The sequence below is a fragment of the Panthera uncia genome, chromosome E3 (genome assembly GCF_023721935.1).
Source record: "Panthera uncia isolate 11264 chromosome E3, Puncia_PCG_1.0, whole genome shotgun sequence".
In the NCBI taxonomy this organism is placed as follows: Eukaryota; Metazoa; Chordata; class Mammalia; order Carnivora; family Felidae; genus Panthera; species Panthera uncia.
The window spans coordinates 25,344,981-25,370,313 of NC_064815.1; the positions used below are offsets into that span (position 1 = coordinate 25,344,981).

General features: G+C 44.4%; 1 protein-coding gene across 1 annotated transcript in view; it reads right to left on the minus strand.

Moving 5' to 3' along the window:
* Window positions 1–24,505, minus strand: part of YWHAG (tyrosine 3-monooxygenase/tryptophan 5-monooxygenase activation protein gamma) — a 28,177-nt gene extending 3,672 nt beyond the window's left edge. Inside the window, exon 1 of the mRNA XM_049639226.1 lies at window positions 24,178–24,505. Coding sequence (XP_049495183.1) covers window positions 24,178–24,264 — 87 coding nt within the window. The 5' untranslated portion in view covers window positions 24,265–24,505. The remainder of the gene's footprint in view (window positions 1–24,177) is intronic.
* Window positions 24,506–25,333: the final 828 nt, after the last annotated feature.

Consider the following 25,333-nt stretch of genomic DNA (forward strand, 5'->3'; position numbering starts at 1 on the left):
TGCTGCTCATCAGTGGTGCCTGAACCCCTGCTTCCTCCCCGGGAAAGGACACATGCTTAGCACATAGCTGTTCCGAAGAACGATCAAAGTCGAGCTCCTAGAGGACAAACCAAAATTTGATCTACGTGGCAAAAGGTCAACAGATCTCTCCTGTAACATTACATACCTACCTACCAAATCCCGGGGGTCGTTAAGCACAGGTGGCCAACCTACCTCAACAGTTTTTTAGGAAATCAGACTGACCCTTTCCTTCTAACCTCGTCCTGTCTACTCAGTTCCGTCCCTCTTCAGGGAGAATATTGTGAGTCAACTTCAAGTTGACATTTGAGAAATGAGAAGGCTTTTCTGCTCTTGTGTTAAGACCGTATGAATTACAAATCTCAGAAGGGAAATCAAAACCACCGGGGGCAAGGGACTGAGTCTGGCCACGGAGATACGTCAGCAACTGGGAGAACACGGACCTGTTGCTGTGTTCGGCCTAATGCTACGAGCAACACAAAAGAATGGAGAGATGAGCAAGGTATTTCTAAGCTGAGGTGGCCAATAGGAATTAATGCTTCTTTCCATGTGGGCATTTCGACAAGTTTCGATCTTCATCACCCCAAAGATTAATCACCCTGAGGAAGGTAAAGCAATGTCCCACCAATGATCTGTATTTTTAGGACTAGCACACAACTGCTTAGAATAAAAAAGTCAGTAACACTGCACTGACTTAATTTATATTACCTGATGTCTGTCATATCAGAGCCAGACACCGCTGTCTGACAACATGTGAAATAGAAAATTTTACAAGGATAGGGCTTTTTATTCCTATCCAAAGGCACATTTTTTATTTGTCTGGCTATCCTATCTACACTGGTAGTTATACTAAGTCAATGGCTAAGCCACAACATCAGGAACCACGATTCATTCAGTATTTCATAAAGTCTTACAGAGGACCTTGTCCCGTCCTCTCCTACCTGTGGCTCCAGTCATGACACCTTAATTGCAACTAAACAAAACAAAAACTTCGCACTTCTGCCCTTTGTTCTTCCCTCCCTGAAATACTATACAAGTGTCAAGAATCCAAGTTAAGGGGCGCCTGGGTGGCTCAGTTGGTTAAGCATCCGACTTCGGCTCGGGTCACGATCTCACAGTTTGTGAGTCTGAGTCCCACATTGGGCTCTGTGCGGACAGCTTGGAACCTGGAGCCTGCTTCGGATTCTGTGTCTCCCTCTTCTCTCTGCCCCTCCCCAGCTTGAGCTCTCTTTCTCACAAATAAACATTAAAAAAAGTTAATATCCTCTATTCGTATCCTCTCTGAAACCTTCCCCGTCTCTCCCTCCAACCCCAGTTAAAACTGGCCACTCTAGGGGCACCTGGGTGGCTCAGTCAGTTAAGCGTCCGACTTCGGCTCAGGTCATGATCTCGCGGTCCGGTCCGTGAGTTCGAGCCCCGCGTCGGGCTCTGGGCTGACGGCTCAGAGCCTGGAGCCTGTTTCAGATTCTGTGTCTCCCTCTCTCTCTGACCCTCCCTCGTTCATGCTCTGTCTCTCTCCGTCTCAAAAATAAATAAACGCTAAAAAAAAAAAATTTAAAAAAAAAAAACAAAAAACTGGCCACTCTACATAGTGTTATATTACTTATAGATGTGAGGAGTGGGGGGAGGACATAATCCAAAATGATATACCAAAACTATTTTGAGGAGTTGGGATACCAAGAGACTTTTTCGTACGTGTGAATCATTCACATTCGGTCTGTATGGCACTTTTATAAACTGGGGAGGTGGGGAGGGTTATGCTTAGTGCAACTGGTTGTATAAATTAAACAGTATCTCTGAGGAGATAATTAAATCAGAACACAAACCAAATCATGCATATTAATTTACGGCAAGCAATTCATTCTTTGAAAGAATTAATCACGCTTTGCTCGCTAATTCCCACAATATCCGGCAAATGACCTATCTGCAAGTATTTCTTAAACTCATCAGCCGCTTTTCTTATGTTACCCTTTTGCTATGCATTACTGGTTCCCCATTATAATGCTGGAGAACAGGACCTTCCCCAGACATGGCCTACATGAGACAGAGTGAGGAGACAGGGTTTTTGTGCAGAAGGAAATCAGGACACAGGTGCTTTCTGTTCCATGACCTCTGACCCCTGTGGCCCTGTGGAAACTCCACTTCTCCAGAATAAGGTGGCTTGTATCGTCTCCCGTCCAATTCTTTATATGTTCTAGGCTCTGGAGACACTATTCTCAGCCCACAGACCACACTGTCACTCCTGATGATTTGAGGCATATTCAGATAACCCAGAAGATTGGGGTTTTCCCAGGCCCACCATTTTACTAAGTGACCTTGGGTGCAAGCATTTCATCCTCCTGGGCATCTCATTTTCTTATCCGTTAAAATGAGAGTTCTGCCTCTTTCATAAAATTACTATTAAGAGTGTATCAGATGAGGGGCGACTGGGTGGCTCGGTCAGTTGAGTGTCTGACTTGGTTTCCACTCAGGTCATGCTCTCACGGGTCACTGCCTCGAGCCCTGTGTCAGGCTCTGTGCTGGCAGCATGGAGACGGCTTGGGATTCACTCTACCCCACCTCTCTCTCAAAATAAATAAAACATTAAAAAATTTTTTTTAATTTTTTTCAAAATTAAAAAAGCCTATCAGATGAACGGTAAAGTGCTCTTGACTCAATAAAGTGACAAAGAGGTGAGCAATTACTTTTGAGAATGCCTTGAATAGTTTTCCATTTTAATTCTCAGCATAAGAAGCCTCTAAATTTCTTACATAACAATCTGCTAGCTTACATCCCTCTATCAAGTATCGCTTCTCCATTTCATCCTGTTCTCTGTTCAAAGCTGAAATTTCTTTAGCTACCTTACATCACTTCCTTTCCAGAAACTTCAACATCATATAGCCTGAAAAAAAAACAAAAACAAAAACCTCCCCAGACTGGCTTTCAAACAGGCAGAGGCCTCCGTAAGCCTCAGGCACGCAAACCATAGGACTCCAGCCTATATTCACTGGACACTCGCCTCTAGTGCAACCTGATAACTGTCTCCGATGCAAAAAGAAGCCAGAGTGCCTAAGGCCATTGAGATCCAGTTCTGGCCTTTCCCCTAAATCATGCTGTCCTTATTTCCAGAGCCGGCAACTATTTAAAGCTCAAATGACCTCACCAGTACCCTATACTGTCAGGTCTCCTGCTGCAAATGCAGTAGGGCTGCAGAGCCCACGGGCAGCAATGTGCTTATGTCAAGACGGCACGGTTGCCCCAGACGGGCACACGGAGATTATGAAACGGCAGTATCGCCCTTAGATATAGTAACTCGACCACATTTGGAACATACCCAGATGTTCTCTGCCACTGAAGAACTAAGTTAGAGGGAAAAACCTTGAACTCTTAAAAAGTCCGCTCAAAGGAAAGATGAGGTTCCTCTAGGAGCCTTAAACAAGCACTTCAAAAACTCCTTAAGATCAAAATGACTTGTGTGAGAATTAACCTGTGATTTTTACGTTCAAACAAGAGATCCCAAACAGGCTAGTTTTAAGAGTCAAGAGAACTTTTGAAAAGGGGAGAAAAAAAATTATTCTCATAGTGTCCAAAAAAAGGTTTAACCAAGATAGAAGGAGAGTGTTCGATGTGGGAAGATAAGAGAGATGTATCATCTGGGAAGGGAGAGACTTATTTTTCAAAAACAGTCACTGAATTGTTTCTACGAATGCAACACATTTAAATATGGTCCCCAAAATATACTGTCACGGCTGCTGGAAAATGTAGAAAGTCTGTATTCTCTGGCGTGTCACATGTTCCGCTTAAAAACAAAATGAAACTTTCTGTCTTTTCAACTCCTAGGATACTAGTCCAAGTTCAAATTTCTTTCGGTGAGTTCAAGATAAACAGAGGAGTAAAAAGACCCAGAAAATCTGGTATTCTCAGACAGGTTAAGAACTAGAACTCCCCAAATCCCAGCTGCTAAGGAATCAGATATTAATTAGTGTCAACTGTTCTCCCCTAAGAGTTGATGCAGAGACTTTTCAACCAAAGATCAGCAACCCTCAAGATTCTTGGAAAGCTATTTAGAGGACTTTCTGACCCCAAGATTCAGAGCACTGAGTCATTTACAATTTCCTCAACTTCTCTATCAAGGACCTTAAATTGTAATGAACACAACTTCAAATGTTTAATCTTCTTAAATAAGAAAAAACTTGAATCAGGCTTACTTTATTTAAAATCTATTTCTATTGGGGCACCTGGGTGGCTCAGTTGGTTGAGTGTCTGGCTTCCACTCAGGTCATGATCTCATGGTTTGTGGGTTCGAGCCCTAGATCAGGCTCTGTGCTGATACCTCAGAGCCTGGAGCCTGCTTTGGATTCTGTGTCTGTCTCCCTCTCTCGCTGCCTCTCCCCTGCTTGTGCTCTCAAAAAATGGACAAATAAACATTAAAAAATATATAAATAAATAATATCTATTCCTATCTTGCAGAAGCTTACAAAGAAGTTACAAAACAACAGTTATGCGGGGCGCCTGGGTGGCTCAGTCGGTTGAGCGTCCGAGTTCAGCTCAGGTCACGATCTCACAGTTCGTGAGTTCGAGCCCCGCGTCAGGCTCTGGGCTGATGGCTCAGAGCCTGGAGCCTGCTTCCGATTCTGTGTCTCCCTCTCTCTCTGCCCCTCCCCCATTCATGCTCTGTCTCTCTGTCTCAAAAATAAATAAACATTAAAAAAAAAAAATGAAAAAAAACAAAAAAACAACAGTTATGGTGGTGACCACAAGACATCTTGATTTAAGAAAGCTGAAAATCTCCAGAAAGAACTGAGTTCACATCCCCAAAAAATAAGACAGAAGGGATGAACAGGTGGAAAAAAGGATGTTTAGGGCATGAAACTATTCTGTAGGATACCCTAATGGCGAGTACATGTCATTACACACTCGTCAAAATCCATAGAACATGCATCACCGAGAATAAACCCTAATGTAAACAAACCATGGACGGTAGGTCTAGGCCCACTGACTCTAACAGACCAGTCAAAAGACACTGACAGCACAGGACACTGTGCAGGCAGGCGGTGGCAGGGCAGGTAGGGGGCACATGGGAACTCTGTGCTTTCCACTCAATTTCGCTGTGAACCGGAAACTGCTCTTAAAAAAAAAAAAAAAGAAAAAGAAAAAGTCTATTAAAGAAAAGTAGAAAGAAAAAAGAGGGCTAGCAGACACTAGGTATAACATTTGGCCCCGTCTTCCATTTTTTAGGGCCCTCAGGTGTGGAGTACTAACCACCCAGAAGGGCCAAGAAGAAATGAAAAAGATAAACACAGTGACTGCTGTATAGGAACATCCTATGCCAAAAACAGAAAAAAACAAGGTGACAACGTGCAGGACGGGCATCAGCGTCCATGTAACGGACACAGTATCTATATGTTGTACAGACAGAAGAATAAACCATTGGAAAGAAACACTTTCAAGTGTTCTGCTTGAATACAGAACTAATCCTGTATTCTAGAGATGACCAGTCTACTAAATAACTACAAAAACTTTACAAAATAACCTGAAGCTATGTCTCGCCTGAGTAAAACGCCTTTAAACTTGAAAAACTTGAATTATAGTCTGCGTGGAAGAGTTAACTGGAGACTGCTATCTTTAGAAAGGTCTGCTGGCAAAGCTGACCCCTGGCTGGCATCTGAGAACTTGAATTTTGGAAGGGTTCCCATCATTCCCAGATAAGAATGGCTCCCTGTCCCTAAACTGTTTGCGCAAACAATGTGGTTCATGGTAAACACCTGTTTTCCTTCTAGGAGTCTTCATTTTTGGTATGTGCTAGGCAGGAAGTACTATGTGAATAGTCCCAGTAAAACCCGTGGTCACTAAATCTCTTATGAAACTCCTTGGCAGACACCATTTCACACACACACCCTACGTAGGAGTCCCTAGCAGGAGTCCCCTGGGGGAGAGGATTCTCGCTTGGGCCTGGTTTACTCTTTGCCCGAGGCACCTTTTTGCTTTGCTGATTTCGCTCAGTATGGCTTCACCGTAATAAATCAACAGCCCTGAGCACAACTGTAGTACACTCATTCTGGAAAACTTGATAGAACGTGTCCTGTAAGGTCTGATGACAAGGAAAATGTACTGAAAGCCATGCATCAGATAATCCACCAGACATTTGTTGAGCATCTATCTAGCACGTGTCCCACGCCACCACTCTGCGAAGACAAAACAGACATCCTGGAGGGGGCACACACTTATTCACTTTACGTCACCAGCCACACAGGTGGATCTTCTGAGAGTAGCACGCTACCTGGGCAGTTTAGAGGAAATTTTAATTAGAAAATAACATCAGCTGGGCTTTAAAAAAAAAAAACAATCCTACAACAGTCATGTAACTTCATATTCATCAGGGCCAACTGCAAGGTCTCACAGGTGACAGGAGAGCTGGCCAAGCACCGGGGCTTTTCTGACAGCCACCAAGTCCTGAGTTTTTTTTCACAACCACTCTACAGAGGCGGACATCACACTTACTTCACGGGTGTGAGGCAGAGATACGAAATGATTTTTCCCCCAAAGCACACCACAAACACACAGCAGAGACGGGACATAAACGTGGGCCCTGTGGCTTCAAGCCCTGTGTTCTTTGACGATATAAACGTTGCTGACACATCACAGAGAAAGGGCTGATTTCTCTAATACAGACCTAAAAATGAATTTCAGACCAACCAGCAACAGCAAAAGGAGTAAAAGGAATGGACAGTTGAAAGAAAGGGAAACACAAGCAGAGCACCCAAACCTCATCCATCACAAATGTTCGTTTTTTCTCTGATCAGACGGGCAATATCTCAAGTCAGACGACTTATGAAGGTGATGGCATGGGTAAAGCACTCGCTTACAGTGGGAAACTATAAACTGGCAAAACCTTTATCGGAGGGCAATCTGGGAAGGACTATCAAAATTACAACTGCTCAACAACTTTTGACTCTGCAGCCCCCACCCCTCTTTTCAAAGTAAGCTCACAACCCCAAAATCAAGAGTTGCGTGCTCTACCGACTGAACCAGCCAGGCGACCCTCTGCAATTCCCTTTCTTGAAAGGGATTCACTGCGTTATTGCTAACAGCTGAAGTCTGGAGCCACCTAAATGGTCTTCGGTAAGAGACTAGTTATTAGATTAGGACACATCCATACAGTGGAATTAAGACAGCCAATCAGAAAGTATTTGTGTAGGGGTGCCTGGGTGGCTCGGTTGGTTAAGCGGCCCACTTCGGCTCAGGTCATGATCTCGAGGTTCAGGAGTTCGTGCCCCACATCGGGCTCTATACTAACAGCTCAGAGCCTGGAGCCCACTTCAGATTCTGTGTTTCCTCCCTTTCTCTCTCAAAAATTAAAAAAAAAAAAAAGTATCTGTGTATTCTCAGTGTACTTTCTAGAAAGGTCTGAAAACAGAGTGGCTGGGAGGCAGTCAAGATTGAGAAGGTTGAATTTTGACCCATTACGGTATACCCAAACAAACCCGCTCCACAATTTACCCTGTTAATCAGATCTACAATTAAAGTTTAAAGCCAATTCTGAAAAACGAGTTTAAAAAAAAAAAAAAGCTGAAGCCAGTAATTTTATATAAACTAGTTTATTGATATAAATGATTGTATATCTGCTGGTTAGTGCTCACTACCCCACCCCTACCAAGAACAACTTTTTTCCATTCATTTTAGTTGTATAAAAATCTTCCACTGTATCTTTATACAGATTAGGACCAGTATATAGTATATATACCATAGATTTCAGCCCTGTCATTAAACCAATTATTATTTCGTATATTTTCCCATTTTATTCCCTACATAATCTTTGTTAAATCCAACACTTTTCTGAATTTTTAAAAAAATATTTTAATGTTTATTTTATTTTTGAGAGAGAGAGAGAGAGAGAGAGAGAGGGAGACACAGAATCCGAAGCAGGCTCCAGGCTCCGAGCTGTCAGTACAGAGCCCGATGCGGGGCTTGAACTCACGAACCATGAGATCATGACCTGAGCTGAAGTCAGACGCTTAACTGACTGAACCACCCAGGTGCCCCTATTCCCTACATAATCTTCTGGTTTCCAAGTGTCACTCTCTTTCCCGTAGTTATACTTCCTATACTTGTAATCACATCTTCCTGCATGCACAAGGGCAATGTTACTATCGCTGATCATGGGCATCTTTGTTTGGTTGTGAATTTAATGGAATACTTCCAGTGTTTCATTCTTAAATACTCACTTTCGCTTTAAAAGAGATTTCTCTACCATGTTGAGAAAGTATCCATCTATTCCGTATCTTTCTAAGTAACTTTCGTCATATCAGAAATGGGTTCTTTACCAAATTGTAACTTCTATTTTGGTCCTCCAGATAACGCTTTATGATTTAGTACTGTTATTCCCATTTTAAAGTTAGGAACATTAAGGCTCAGGGCCCCAGAATGGAACCCATACCTAATGGCTCAAAATCCTATATGCCTTCCACTATAGGCCTAGTTCTTAACCAAGGAAGGGGAAGCTTTTTTAAGGTATCTCCCTCCGCAGCCCTAACCCTTGAAGACTCAGTAGTGTGTGGAATCCATACTTGTGTTTCTCCGGGTTAAGAACTGCGGCACAACGTTCCTCAAAATGTGGAGTTACCACGTGACTCAGCAATTCCACCCTTTGGTAAGTACAGAGGAGAGTACCGACAACATAACGTCCACACAAAAACTTGTAAACAAATGTTCACAGCAGCACTAGTCAAAACAGCCCCAAAGTGGAAACAATCTCATTGTCAGCTGGTGAGCAGACAAAATTAAATGCAGTATTATCCAAACGACAGAGGAGGGACACAGGCTACAACATGGGGGACACTGGAAATGCGATGCCGAACGAAAGAAGCCCCTCACAAAACACCACATACTGTAGGTTTCCAGTTTTAGGAAATGTCCCAAACAGGCGAATCTCTAGAAACACAGACTGCTGGGTAGCTTAGGGCTCGGGGGTTTTGGGGGCAGGGGAGTAGGCAGTGACTCCCAATGGGTACAGGGTTTCTTTGCGGGGAATGACAATATTTATTCCAGGACTCAGACACTGGTGCCAGTTACACAACCCTGAACATGCTAAAAGCCACTGAGAGGTGTCTGGGTGGCTCAGTCAGTTAAGCGTCCGCCTTCGGCTCAGGTCATGATCTCGTGGTTCCTGAGTTCGAGCCCCAAGTTGGGCTCTGTGCTGACAGCTCGGAGCCTGGAGCCTGCTTCGGATTCTGTGTCTCCTCTCTCTCTGCTCTCCCCTGCTCGTGCTCTTGCTCTCTCTCTCAAAATTAAACATTAAAAAAAAAAAAAAAAAAAAAAATCACTGAATTGTACATTTTCAATGGGTGACTGGTAGGTGGATTTTACCTCAATAAAGCTATAAAAATAAAACCGCTGCACTGTATCATAGTCTACACAGCACTTTCACACATACCAGCAATTAAACATTAACTCACATGTTTGAGGAGTTCAGAATTCCAGATACTTCGTGCTTCATAATACATGGGCTTATACAAAGGAAAGTAACTATAACAGAGCACAAACCTTGTGTTTTTAATTCTCCTCAAAATGAGAACAAGAGTACTGTGTTATGTTTATTGCTCACGCATACTTACATAAACCTGAAAAGGGCTAAGAAATTTACATTCCCTACCACAGGTTATCTTTCCATTATGATAATAAGCATCCAATCCCGCCATTAGGCGAGGGAAATGCCAAGGAGAGAAACACACTAAGATTACTTAACTTCCCGAAATACAGACAATCCACACGAATAGCAAACCAGAGCTCCCTTCCCTCTTACAGACCGAGTGAATGTCTTCTACCCTCTACCTGCATGCTTTCCGGGAGAACTCAGCCTAAACCCACCTTTAGAGATTCACTTCATGTTAAAACCTAGTTCATCTCCCTACAACTGCCACGGGCTAGCCTTAAGAATTTTATCTTTTGGGGCCAGAATCAATTCCTCATACAGGTGAAGAGAGCCCTCCTATCTCTGGATCTCGCCTGCTTACTATTTTCTATGATCTGGATACAATTCCCCTGCCCATCCCGACTCTCTTCCCCCAAAGAGGCTCCCTGGTCACTGCCCTTCAGCCTGCTACTTAGAATACAAGACTGCAAGCTTCAGCAAACAAATGAGCTAATATTTATAACTGCTGCTTTTACGACAGATCTGTGTTTTGGTGGGAAAGGGGGAACTCCCCCAGCTGAAAATGAAACAAACTGGCGTGTATGAAAGTGCTGTATAAACTATGGTACAGCACAGCAGTTTCTTGAAAACCACTCTACTGAGATATTACCTATCGGGCAAAGGCCAGAGATGCTATTGCCACACAATATTCAGGACAGCCATCCTACAGGAGCGAAGAATAATACGGTCCAAATATCGATGTAGAAAAACCCTGCACCAAGTTACCGACACTCGGGTCATGATATTCACATTCTTCCTCATACCACACACTTCTGTGCTCTCATGCTTTTCCAACCACCTAAACACACTTCCAGAACCCATAAAGAAAAATTATATATCCAGCAGGTCCTAATTCAAATACTACATACGCTTCTTGAAAAATTCTCAGGCAGCTCTAATCACTGCTTACTCTGTGTAACTTTTACCTTCCACCTTTTATACTGGGTTTTTTTTGGTTTTTTTTGTTTTTTTGGTAAATTTTTATTTATTTATTTATTTATTTTTGAGGGCAGGGGGTGGGGGAGGGCAGGGGAACAGAGAGAGGAAGACAGAGAATTCCAAGCAGGCTCCGTGCTGCCAGTGCAGAGTCCAACACGGGGCTCAAACTCATGAGCTGTGAGATCATGACCCGAGTGGAAATCAAGAGCCAGACACTTAATCGACTGAGCCACCCAGGCGCCCCAACATGCTGCCGATTCCTAACGCTTTGTACCGTTAACTGTATACCTTTCCTTTCCCCAAGAAGACTGAAGTCCTTAAGGGGCAGGTACCACCTTGCACTCACCAATGAATCACCATGTTACCTAACAGTCACTTCTGAATGTGTAAGTGACATGAATTTACACATGATGTATCAAGCCCAGACTGTTTGCAAAAGTGGCAATAATATTTCTTCCCAACCCTGTACACATCTTCCTTTTCACTATCATTTTGTAGCTCCTCCTATGAAGAAATGGAATACAGTTCTCCACCCCATAGGCTGCACTCGGTCATGTGACTTACATTAACTAGTGGAATATTATCGAGTATAATAAGGCAAGCAAAGGCCTGAAAAGTGCTCGAGAGTCAGGAAGGGCTTGCTGCTAGGAAACTTCCACGGCCACTGTAGTTTCATCTGGCCAAACTGAGGCTGGCCTAAACCAAAAATACTTGGCCAAACAAAAGAATCATGAGAAATAAGAAATCTTTGTTTGGGGTAATCTGGTATCAACAAAAACTCACTTATATACTTGTTTTAATATTATCTTGCAGTGTTAAATTCTGCTTAAATTAACTTCTGAAAATCAATCAGACTGAATTCCTACTGCGATCTCAATCAACACCCTAGGTCTCTTTGCCCCCAACAGGTGCGATTGTTAAGTGCCATCTGCACCACATGGAATAATGAAAAGCTGAATTTGGGGGCCAAAATACAAGACTTTAAGCAAAAAAAATAAGGCCATTTCATTACCCTAGATTCCACCCACTGCTCCAGTCTGATCTCACTTTCTAACAACTAGGACATTTGTCAAAACTTTGCTGTGTAACCCCACATAGGAGGAAAAACACCTGACCTGAATGTCTTGAAAAAATTCAGGTATACATATTCCAGTGTTCCCTTGGCTGGTAGTCAAATAACCCTATTCTAAAAAGTAATTCAATCAAAATTAGTTAAAAATTAAACAGCTTCTTCTACAAACCCATACTGACTTTCTTTTACAATAAGTTCCACTTTTAGGCCTTTTCTTTGCTTCTACAACTTCTCCCAGAATCAACGTCACGTTCACTTTCGTTGGGATTGTTCACCTACGTCCATATCTCTTGTTCCACCTCCATTATCCAAGGCTATTCCCCCAAATCCATTATGAACAATAGTTCAGCTATCTCATCAAATTTGACAACTTCTCACCCAAGCTACACCCTTGACCTCTTTGTTCAGAATCACTCACTTTATTTTTTAAGTTTTTACAAGTTTGCTTATTTATTTTGAGAGAGGAAAAAGAGCACAAGTGGGAGAGGGAGAGCCAGAATACCAAGCAGGCTCCATGCTGTCAGCATGGGGCCTGATGCAGGGCTCAATCCCATGAACCATGAGATCATGACCTGAGCCGAAATCAAGAGTGGGACACTTAACTGACTGAGCCACCCAGGCGCTCCAGAATCACTTGCTTTTTTTTTTTTAAGTTTATTTTACTTGTTTTGAGAGAGACAGTGCAAGCCAGGGAGGGGCAAAGAGAGAGGGAGAGAGAAAATTCCAAGCAGGTTCCATAATACCAATGCAGAGCCTGATGTGGAGCTCGAACTCACAAACCATGAGATCATGACCTGAGCTGAAACCAAGAGTCAGATGTTTAACTGACTGAGCCACCCAGGCGACCCCCAGAGAAATCACTCACTTTTAAAATCAAACTCTTACAACCTCCAGTAATACCAGTCCTCACTCCCACCTACTGGCACTCCCACTGTGCTCTTGAATCCCATCCTTTCTCTTCCCCTTCAGACTTTACTCCTTTCTTCTAAGATTCACCAATTCCATTGTTTTTGTTTAAATATACACTTTCCTGTGCCTTGTCCTTCTGTTCCACGAGCTCTAAAGCATTCAAATGCGCAATCAGTCCAATCACTCAGCCTTTTTTATTCTTCCACCCAAAACTGAAGCGAGTAAAGACAGGGAGGGAGACCGAGAGAGACACCAAGAGAAGACCAGCCGCTGCGCATTAGGGTTTTTCTGACCCTCTGCACTCACTGCCTAGCGATCCTTGCTTACCACTGCCTCTTTGTAGAGGAAAGCGACCACTAGGTAAGCAGATTCCAAAGCCTTTTCTTGGCAAACAACTTCTCCTATCGTTGCCTCCTCCCTATGCGCCAACTAAGTGTTTCTTCCCTCTATGTGCCCAGTGGTCAGTCATTCTCTCCCCTGTATGTTCCCTCCTCCTCTCCTGCTCTTTCCCGTTAACATATAACCCAAGTTTAGGGTGAAAATAAGTGATGCCTTTTAATCTCATTTTTTTTCCATCTCTTTATTTCCTACAAAATCAAGCTTCTGCGAGTTCAGTCTAGGGGCGCCTGGGTGGCTCAGTCGGTTAAGCGTCCGACTTCGGCTCAGGTCACGATCTCACGGTTTGTGAGTTTGAGCCGCGTTGGGGTTGTGCTGACTGCTCATAGCCTGGAGACTGCTTCAGATTCTGTGTCTCATTCTCTCTGCTCCTCCCTGACTTGTGCTCTATCTCTTAAAAAATAAATAAATGTAAAAAAAATTTTTAATAAAAAAAAGAAAGTAAGCCTATACTTCCTAGCATTTCCTCCTTTCGTTTACTCCCCACCTCTCCACCCCTGTACCCATCTAGTAAAATGCCATTAACTATCCTTCCCGTTTCTTTTTTTTTTTTTTTAATTTTTTTTTCAACGTTTTTTATTTATTTTTGGGACAGAGAGAGACAGAGCATGAACGGGGGAGGGGCAGAGAGAGAGGGAGACACAGAATCGGAAACAGGCTCCAGGCTCCGAGCCATCAGCCCAGAGCCTGACGCGGGGCTCGAACTCACGGACCGCGAGATCGTGACCTGGCTGAAGTCGGACGCTTAACCGACTGCGCCACCCAGGCGCCCCCCTTCCCATTTCATATCCCTAACCAATGTTCCCTTAAGCCAACTTAAATTTTTATTCGTAAAGGAACCCAACACTGCCGACCACTCCCCCTTTCTTGACACGCTCTTCCCTTCGTTAGCATTCTTTCCTGGTTTTCTGCCTTCATCACTACCAACTCGGCTTCCTCATTCTGGTAACTATAGAAGTGCTATTCCCCAGGGTTACATGTTTTGACTCCAACTCTCTGCTTTCCCTAGGTGACCTTACTACGCCTGGTGTTAACCACCATGGATATACAGTGACCCCCACTAGAATGGCAGTTCTAGGGGGGGAATGGGACACATATTCTCCAGCTCTTGGACCAGAACGTAGTCTTTAGTTGGTCCTAAAAAAATATGTTTACTTGGGGCACCTGGGTGGCTCGGTAGGTTGAGTACAGCTCTTGGTTTCAGCTCAGGTCATGATCTCAGTTTGTGGGATTGAGCCCCACATCCAGCTCTGCAGAGCCTGCTTGGAATCCTCTCTCCCTCTCTCTCTGCCCCTCCCCTGCTCGTTCTCTCTCAAAATAAATAAAAATATTTAACATCTAAAAATACACACACACACACACACACACACACACACACACACACACACACTTATGCTGTGCCAGGCACTACTCTAAGTGCTCCTCATGTACTGTCTTGTAGCCATCATCTTTTATCTACTTCCACTTAAATGCTTCCCCAAACTCTGCAGGACAGCTGCATTCCTCTTCTCCATCATTTTTCCTTCTTCCTCTTTCTTATTCTATCTCTGACCATCAAGTTGTCTCTGATCTACCCTCACTATCCTTGTCCAGGTTCTCCTCCTTCAAACTAGACCCCTTGCAATGCTCTAATTAGTCTCCCTCCCTTTGTCTCACTGTCCTTGAGTTTCCAAATCTCTCCAGGCCAAAAATCAGATCACGATCCTCCTCTGCCTAGAATCCTTCCATGACTCTCCAGAGCTTAGAGAAAGAACTCAAACTCCACAAGGCCCTTCAATAAACTGGTTCCTACTTACCTCTTTGGACTCCTTTGCTAATATTCCCTCAAATGCACAGTACTGCAGCAACCAACAGTGAATCAATGAATCCCGCACCACACTCTGCTCTTCTGAACCTACACATGCTATTCCCTCTCCCAGGACAGTCCTTCCTCTACATGTTCCCCCCTCCCTTGCAGTCCCCCAAGACACTATGCCAGCATCACTTCTTTAGGAAAGAGCCACTGAAGTCCAGTGTGACTTCAGTGCCCTGTTACTCCATTACGCCGTTACTATACCTGTTTGAAGTTTACCATATTATTTTCCTTTCCTCAATAAACGGATCCTGTCCCAAAAATCTCAAGTTTTAACTGCAGGACCTTCAGACGGCAAAAAATAAATAGAACGGCAGCATATCCGTCTAAATTACTGCTAGCATCATTAGATTGGTCCGCTCCATACTTCTGAGCATGGATTCAAAGCCAGGCTGTCTGGGCTCAGACAGCTATTACATATGCTATCTACCCGCCCATGCACCCCCACACTCAGCAGGACACTGACCTTAAGGCAAAAAGGATTTTTTAAAAATGCCTGGCAAGTAACAAGGCGAAACAAAAGCAAAACGTGTTTACTTGCATCATCCTCTGCAAGTTCATTGGGTTTTAGCTCTTCTGTCAGAAGAATCTACCTCCCCCACCCTAAAGAAAAAAGGCAGCAAGAAAGGAATCCCAGTCCTGTAGTGATCACACTCTTACCCCACAGATAACACATCACCTGCATGTCAACTGAAGAGAAGCACCTTAAAATCAAGGGAAAAGTGACAATCAGCCGCCATCTGGATTAAATGGTTTAAGCAAGAAACTACTTTGCAGGGTGCCAAATTTAAATAAATGTAGGGAGACCCTACTGCTAACTTGACCATTTACAGCAAAAAAGGGGTAATTTTAGGTCGGTAAGAAGCCATCTTCCAAGATGGTAAATCCCAAGGGGACCAACCAGTAGGCTTGTACGTAGATAAAAAGATTGACTACTATGCTGCCACCTGGTGAAGCAGGTTATGGGGAGGTTTACTCTGCTATTCATCTCAACAAATGTTTTGAAAATTTTCATATCGTTTTCTTTTTATTTTTTAAAAATGTTTATTTATTTTTGAGAGAGAGAGACAGAGCACGAATGGGGGAGGGGCAGAGAGAGAAGGAGACACAGAATCTGATGCAGGGCTCGAACCCATGAACCACAGGATCATGACCTGAGCCAAGGTCGGACACTTAACCAACTGAGCCACCCAGGTGTCCCTTCTTTTTATTTTAACGTCCGTTTTTTAGAATAATCTCTACACCCAACGTGGAGCTTGAACTTACAACCTAGAGATCAAGAGTCCCATGCTCTTCAGACTGAGCCAGTCAGGTGCCCCCAGGGTTTTCTTTTTAAAGGCAGTCATTCCAACCAGAAAAAAGTAACAAAAGGGAGATCTGTTGAGAGCAGATGTCTTCAGTTTATTTTTCTTCATGTAGTAAAAAGGCAACAGGGCATCCTTGAATTTTGAACCATGTATATGTTTACCTATTCAGTTACATTTTTCACTACTTTTAAGAACACGCAGTACTACTGATGATTTCAAAAGGCTTAAAATTTTATGCTTTCAAAAATTCCACTTTTGGGTCTCGGTCCTAATATATAAACTGTGGTCAAAGCTTTAGCCACAAAGATATTCATGGCAATTTTACCACAAATTTGCAAAGAGCATGGATGTTACATAAAAATATAATTAAATTATGACCCATCCACAGACTTATTCAGCCATTGAACATACTAGTAACAGAAAAAAAAAAAAAAAAACAACTCCTTGAAATAATGAATGTCAAGGGAGAAGGCACGGTACAAAAGCAAGCCTAAACCCCAAGGAAAAAAAAGACATGATGGACATATACCCCTGCATGGGGAATTATGGGGATACCTATCTTTTCCCCCCAAATTTTCTAGCATCATAAAGGTCAGACGTTTTTGTCATCAGTCATCACTCCCAACGATGACTCCAAAGACTCCCTCAGAAATTAACATCCCAGGGCCCGTAGGTGGGTGGCTCAGTTGGTTATGCATCAAACTCTAGATTTTGGCTCAGGTCATGACATGATCTCAGTTTCACGAGTTCAAGCCTGGCACTGGACTCTGTGCTAGCCGTCGGTGCCCCTCCCCAACTTGCGCGCGCGCTCTCTCTCAAAATAACTAAATTTTCAAAAATTAAAAAAAGAAAAAAAAAGGACATTAACAGCATCCCCAAATTCAAGATACTCTACCATATTCCTTCCCAAAAGAAAACAAATTAGGGGCGCTTGGATGGCGGCTAAGCGTCTGAACTTTTGTTCAGGTCATCATTTCAGAGTTTGTGAGTTCAAGCCCGGCATCGGGCTCTCTGCTGTCAGCACAGGGCCTGCTTCAGATGCTCTGTCCCCCACTCCCCACCCACCCTCTCTCTCTCTCTCAAAATAAATAAATAAACTTAAAAAAAAAAAAATTAGGGGCACCTGGCAAGCTCAGTTGGTGCAGCATGTGACTCTTGATCTGAGGGTTGTTAAGTTTGAGCACCCACGCTGAGCGTAGAGATTACTTAAAACTAAAACCTTTTCTAAAACATTTTAAAAAATTAAAAAATAAAAATTAAAAAAAAGGAATATTCCTTCTCTACTACCCACTTGTTCCCAACTAGCTTGTCCTTGCTTCAGGATGCTCTTTTCTGAGCCTATCCCATGAATTCTCCTTGCCCTTCTGGACTGGGTCATTTTCGACTTAGTAGAAAAAATTTAGTGTCTAACGTCTATTTCTATTACACAGATGTAGTTACAAAGACTAGATATAGGTCGTATGTGAAGAGCGGGGCATCATTTGGCAATAGCTTCTATCCCACCCAACCTGTCCAGCTCAAGCAGGAGAACTGCACCGGCAGGGGGCGTGGGATTACCTGCAAGGCTACCATCCATGCTGGGCCACCAGGGCACACACATACTCATTTGCCAGTTCTTGTTAGCTACAAAAGGAGCGCTGTATTCAACTGAAGGGTCCTGAACTGGAACAATTCAGGCAAAAGAAAGTTTATTTCCACATCCTTAAAGTACCGGCCCCAGAGACCACGGTTTCCTAGATCCAGGTTATGAAAGTATGGGAGCTAAGGTGTTGGACATTTAAATGATATATCTCAAAACAAACCTGCGTCTTTAAAAAAAAAGCCTTCCTCTTGGGGCGCCTGGGTGGCGTCCAAGCTTGGTTTTGGCTCAGGTCATGATCTCAGTTTGTGGGATCGAGCCCTGAGTCCGGCTCTGCACCGACCGCGTGCAGAGCCTGCCTGGCATTCTGTGTCCTTCTCTCTGCCCCTCCCCCACTCACTCTGTGTCTCTCTCAAAATAAACAAACATTAAAATAAATAAAAATGAAAGCCTTCCTCTGATTACCTCTTACCCTTCTCTCCACCGCCACAGCTGCCCTACACACTTGGCTGTGGGGGAGGGCGGCTAAGGGATTCCTCTTAAGCTCCTGTCATTACATGTGCAGCTGCCCACTGCTGTCACTGTCCTATTCCCAGCTCTGACACCCCCGTTCTAGTAACAGAATTAAGAGGAGAAAGCTGACACTACACCTGGGTCCTACTCAGTTCAGCTTTCATCCATCTCTCCAAAAATACGGTATTGCTCCAAAGATTAGGAGGATAAGACCGAGGAGTTTCTTTGGAAATTTATTTTCTAAACCTCATGTTTAAAAATTTCTGTATGTGGGGTGCCTGGCTGGCTCAGTTGGAAGAGCACGCGACTCCTGATTTCGGGGTCATGAGATCACTTAAGTAAAAACTTAGAAGGGGGGAAAAAAAATCTGTGTATGTGAGAACACTCTCATTTCCATTTACCTAGTCACAACTGAATTAACGTTATGCAGCACATTAACGGTATTCAATTTATACAAGGAAAAGTCTCCCTCTGTAGGACACACCCTTACAGGTGAAATGCTGATGAAAATTTAGCTTAGACTTCGCCAGTTCTTTAAAAAGGAAAGAAACAAAAGACTCATGCCAAGTCCTTAAGATGTAATTTTTATTGTTGCTGCAAGATCGTGGGACCAGACCAATTATTTAACCATTTACCTTTAAACTAAAGCTCTCCTTTGGGAACTTCTACTGATCATTTCTCACAGAACGGTTTTGTGCACTGTTCAAATTTATAAATTAGAAAAAACAAAACTCAAGGATCTCTACAAGTGCCCAATTTAAAAAGTAGGATGATGTGGTGGTAGTGAACCAAACTCAACAGCTCACACCTAAAACAGAATTTGGGGAGAAGAGGAAAGGGATTATGAAAGGCAAGGCCAAAAGGCAGATGATATTGGCAGCCTTCACAACCTACAAAGGCAGCAAACATAGCATCCTCTGGTTATAACCTTAAATATCTGGTTAAGCACTAACAGAACTTAGAAAATAAGACAAAAGATGGGCGCCTGACCGGCTCAGTCGGTAGCACATGTGACTCCTGATCGCAGGGTCCTGAGTTCAGGCCCCACGTTGGGCACAGAGCTTACTCAAACGAACAAAAGACGGTGGTTTATGTGTAATTTTTTTCCTCCTTTGACTAGTAAGTACCTAAGATGGCCTGTGCTCTCTTTCTCCCACATCCCACGGAATCTGATAGCAATACAGAAACAGTCAGATGCCCTGCCAGATAAAAGGGTTAAGGCTGGTGATTATGGGAGGGAGAAGCTCCTGGCAGCCTCAGAAGCCCCCAAACGATGTGTGTGACATCATATACACAGGACTATCAGTGTAGCATCCGTGCTTGAACAGCTAACCCTCTCAGCACTGCGCGGTGCTCATTAGGGTGCCGTGCGGTGCTCATTAGGGGACTGCTGCCACACAGCAGAGAAATCATTTACAACGAAGTCAGCACTGGAGTGGAAAATGAGTCCTAGTACGAACCCAGCAAAATTTCCATAATCTCCAAATGATTAATAGTTTGTTCCGATTTTAGATACATTGTTATTTATTTGGGGGACCATCATATGGTTTTTAAGCTCTGGAACTTCCATGGAAATCTTAATCTAGCTGAGACAAGTCTCTTTTCTTTTCAATTTATGCCAAAAAGGTCCAGATGTTAGAAAACAAAGAGAAGGATCCCGATTACCAGTGGCTGTAAGCTGCTGTGGTTACTTCATTATTGACACATTCCTGAATCAGTAATGTTTTGAAATCCAGCCAGTTATAGCCAAGCCATCATCCTTTTTAGAAACGGCATTCTCCCAGTTTTTCAGCTAGAGGGGACGGTTGCACAACATTGCGAATGTGCAAAATGTTACTGAACCGTACGCTTGAAAACGGTTTGCTGCATGTTACGTTGACTTTTACCTCAATAAAAACAAAATTATTTTTTCTTCTTAACGATTAGGAGTTAGGCTTAACAAATAAATAAGGCTTCCTGCCAATACTAGGGGATGAAACTCCCCCCACGGTCTGCTGTTAACACAAAGCTCTGTTAACAAGAATACACGTTTAGCAGCACCTTTTATCTGGATAGAATTCAAAAGATCCACGGGAGGTTGCTTTTTTTTTTTAATAATTAGAAAAGGCACTTAATCGTCATTTCAGTTACTGCAAAGACTACTACATAAAAAGCCAACTGTTATCTGTATCCTTCCCACCCCAAAGAAGAGAACAATTGAAACCACATGACTTAGAATAATGGCTGGCAGAACTCCACCTCTGAAGTCTACAGAGGTGTCATTACTCCATTAGTGATAATGGCTATTGATCTGGCCCCTCCTGGAAGGGCTAGTAGGAAAAACACAATATTTAAGATAGGAAGAATTTTCAACTATATTGATTCCAGCAAGACTTTTTTTTTTTTTTTTAAATAGAATTAAGAAGGCCTTTTGCAAGCAAACCCCCCAATCGGGTCACTTCAACAAGAGGAGCCCAGAAGCTTTTCTCCCTCCGGAGGCGAATACTAGTATCCTACTTAGATTATTAACTTCTCTTCAGAGGCTATTAAAATCCGAAGGACAGGACAGAACCATCTAACAAGAAACATCTAGGTGTTCCCTTTCCCCTTAAATGGAAGACTACACACTTCTCTTAAAAATTAAACCTTGGGGCGCCCGGGTGGCTCAGGTGGTTAAGCGTCCAACTTCGGCTCAGGTCATGCATGATCTCATAGTTTGTGAGTTCGAGCCCTGCGTCAGGCTCTGTGCTGACAGCTCAGAGCCTGGAGCCTGATTCAGATCTCTCTCTCTCTCTGCCCCTCCCCCACTTGCATGCTGTCTCTCCCTCTCTCAAAAATAAACAGTAATAAATAAATAAATAAATAAACTGGCTGTCTCATTTGGAAGCGTGTGATTCTTGCTCTTGGGGTCCTGAGTTCGAGCCCCACACTGGGCATAGGGATTACTAACACAAAAAATAATAACTTAAGGAAAAAACCCAACCCTAAACTTCCCTCTTTCTTCCTTTTCAAAATATTGCACGCCGCTTTTCATTCCTATTGTGTTATGTCACCCACACACAATTTATTCCTCCACACAGGCCCCAGTGACATTATTACTAGGATAATTTCATTAAATGCAAATAGTCTTAATCCCTCTATCATTAGGATTTCAGCCTTAGAAGAACACTCATTTGAGTGACAGGACAGAGTATTTTTCTCTGTATCTTTCTGTCTTTCCCAAATTCTCCATGAGGAGATGACTCTCATAAACAGGGGAAGAATCAAAGTTTTAGAAATAGTTACTATTTTCGAACACCTACTAATTTCTTTTTTATTTTTTTTTTCAACGTTTTTTATTTATTTCTGGGACAGAGAGAGACAGAACATGAACGGGGCAGGGGCAGAGAGAGAGGGAGACACAGAATCGGAAACAGGCTCCAGGCTCCGAGCCATCAGCCCAGAGCCTGACGCGGGGCTCGAACTCACGGACCGCGAGATCGTGACCTGGCTGAAGTCGGACGCTTAACCGACTGCACCACCCAGGCGCCCCAGAACACCTACTAATTTCTTAATCCTCACACCTTTTTCAAGGGGATATTGACCTATTTCACAGATGAGGAAAATGAGGGCCGGAGAGGTAAGCACACTTCCTCAGTAAGTAGGTTTGAAGAAAGGTCTGCTTTATTTTACAACTGCCCTTTCCTCCATACTGACAAGGACCAGAGGCACAAGAGAACTTTTGCCTTGTGTTTTGTAACCAGTTCTCACTCTCTAACATTACTGAAAACGACCCAGTAGGAAGTCAAGAGTTTTTTAAGGTTTTTATTAACACCTGCCAAGTTAATAATCTGCAAAAAACTCAAGTATACAGCCCACCCCAGCACTATGATTAAGACATATTCTTGTTTAAAATTTCTATCTTTATTCCATTATTGTCCAATTTTAACAATGAGACAAATGTTTAAAAATACAAATGTAGCTTATAAACTTTTGTGGGTAAACTAGAAATTGGAAAATGAATTGGCATATCTAGAGGTCACTGCTCTGCATGCCTAAAGGTAAATGATTATTCTTATTTTCTGGACCAATTCTTATCTGGTGGATAAGATGAAGTCCTCAATTCCACCTGCTTATCTGCTAATTTCTGCATTACCTTGGACAAATGCCATTTGCATACTCCCTACCAGCCCTTAGGTGCATTGCAGCCTCTGTGTCATTGTGTGTGACATCACTGGGTTGCTATGGATATAGGTGCGAGGTCACTCACTTTCCTGTGAAACTAGAAATATGGAAAAATTAGAAGAGTCTAAATAACATGAACTAAACATATTTCCAACACTGATATCTATTAAGAGCAGAACTTCTCATTTGAGCTTTAAAATGTTTTAAGGTAGCATCTGTGGCAATACATTAACACGGCAATAGTCCCCATTTCAGAATCAAGTCTCTTCCTTAATGAGATAAAAATCTTTTGGTAAGGTAGCCGGCTTAAATAAAAAAGCATCAGCATTGTTATCTTTTATGAACCGGCAAAGTTGTTCAAGGATTAAGCTGGGATACCTACATTGCTTCATTAAAAAAAATTAACACGCAAGATACACTCCTGAATCCACTTCACACTGGAGATGCATTTTAAAAACCTTTGTTACATAAGACAGGAAGTTAAATGTTAAGACAGTGGGAGACCTAAATCATTAACCAGGTAATTTCCCATGTTTTATTTAATAATGCTCAATATTTGCCCCCTCCTCTAATATCAAACTCTTTGATAGCCCATTAGATAAATGTAGTGTTACTGACAAAATGGTGCAATACAGACAGGAATCTGCATCCCAGACAAAATGCGACAACTGGCGATCAGTATTCTCTTTTCATCAGCATGAGGATGCGCTAGCTTTTTTTTTTTTTAAGCCTCGGATGTATCTAACAGAACAAATTATTAAAAAAAAAAAAAAAAAGACTTTTTCCTCCTTTAAAATAACTCCTCCCAGCCTCCACCCAGTCTAGGCTCTCTGCAATATGACAAATGCAGAATCTTCTAGAATGACTTGATACTGCCTCCCACCACTGCTTTGTTTGCAATATCAGATTAGGGAGAATATTTTTTCGACTTATAGGAATTTCAACAGATGTGTGCCTATTTAAAAAAGAAACAGCATTTGTCACAAATTAAACCAGTCAGCTAAATGCATAACCTTTATTTTAAAGACAATACCTACCCTTTTCAATACAAAACACGTTAGGAAAAAACGGAGATGACATGTCGAGAACGATCAATGAAAACGCTAGCGAGAAATACGTTCCCCGCAAGAGGACGTGCTTTGGGGTATAGAGAAAGAGGAGCCTTTTGTTAACAAAAACGTGAGAGCAGCAAGGTTTCGATTTTGCACCATTGAGCCCAGGTTTTCAGGAGAGCCTACGTTTTTTCTGTGGAGGTTCTAAAGGATCTGTCAGGAGAGGCAAGGGGGGATAGGGGGGGGGGGGGGGTGGTATTAGAAAACCAGGAGACCTGATGAGTGAATGGGAAAGGCGCCGCCCAGACACCAGGGAGAGAAAGAGGAACCGCATCCATGCGGTCCCCCCGCCCCCACGCCCAGGCTGGGAGGAGGGGAAGTGGGGCACAAAGGATGTTCACGGCCCCCGCTCAAGTCCCCAGCGGACCCGGAGACGCGGGGGCCAGAGACCCCGCTCCCGAGACCAGCCCTGCAAGATCCCGGCCCAGCCCGAGTCCGGGGAGGGCCGAGAAGGCAGCGCCGCCGGCCCTGGGGGACGCTCGGGGAGAGGCCGCGTCACAACCCGGGTCCCTATCGCTGCCGGGGCCCTCCCCAGCTCCCCGAGTGGGTGGGGAGGGGCAGTCAACGCTGCAGTCGCGAATGGCGACTAGTCCCTGGGCCGTCCACGCGAAGGCCCGCGTCTGCGAAGGGACTGGGGCGAGGCGGGGGGAGGGGAGGAGAAACTCACGTTCTTCATGGCCGCGGCCATGTCGTCGTAGCGCTCCGCCTGCTCGGCCAGCCGGGCTTTCTGCACCAGTTGCTCGCGGTCCACCATCTTCGAGGGCTGGATCGGGCCGGGTGAGGAGACCGGGGCGGCCTGAAGGACTCGGAGGGCAGCTACGGCGCGGCTGGAGCCCGTGTGCCGGAGAGACCGACCCACGAAGCGAGCAGCTAAGGCGACGGCGACGGCGGCGGCGCGGAGGCTGCGGCTTGAGCTGCGACCGCGGGACCAGGCGCGAGGCGGCTGCGGCTGCTGTGCGTGCCGCGGGCGGACAACCCCCTGCGGCCCCGCCCACGCCGCGTGACGCAAACGGTCCCGCCTACCCGCCCGCGCACCCCGCCCCGGCCCCGCCCCGGCCCTTCCGCCTCTCGGGCTTCTCCTCCCCAACTCAGCTTACCTTCGCTTTCTGGGCGTCCCTCCCTTCCCCGCTGCCCCCCCGACAGTGCTCCCCGTTCTTCACTTTACCCCGGTTCCCGCGCCTCAGCTTCTCCAGATCACCCCCAACCTCGCCCCTCACACCGCCCCCCGCCCTGCCAGGTCCCCAGCGCGTGGGCCCCTGGGAATTGTAGTTTGCCCGGCGGTGGGGTGATATGTTGGAGAGATCAAGGACAAAGGGGCAGTTAGGACTACATCTCCCAATGGTCATAGCGCGCGAGCGGAGGTGAAGGGAGGGGTTCTAATTCCGCGGCCACGGGGGACCCCTGGCGGGGACTGAGGCTGCTTCAGTCTTAGCGAGTGCTGATTCACGGCCCCGCCCCATATTCTCCGGGAAATTACGAGGTGAGGGGGCCAGGACCTCAGCCCTGGACCCCATCTCAGAGATAAAGTAGCAGCAGGCCAAGGAGGGACAGAGGAGAGGACACGCGTCCACCGTAGGTCCAAACTTGCCAGGGTGGTGCCCGCCGGCTGGATGGGTTGAATTACGGAGCTTAATATTGGGAGCTAAACTGTCACCCTCCCCCACAGGCTTCCATTTCCCCACACGCACTTTGAGATTCTTGGACCTGATGAGGTGAAAACATGGAGGGACAAATACTGGCCGGGCATACTGGTTAATTTACAGAAAGGATGCAGCTGTCTTCAGGCTGATCCCCGGGGGAGCTCCTTCCTCTCCAGGGTGGAG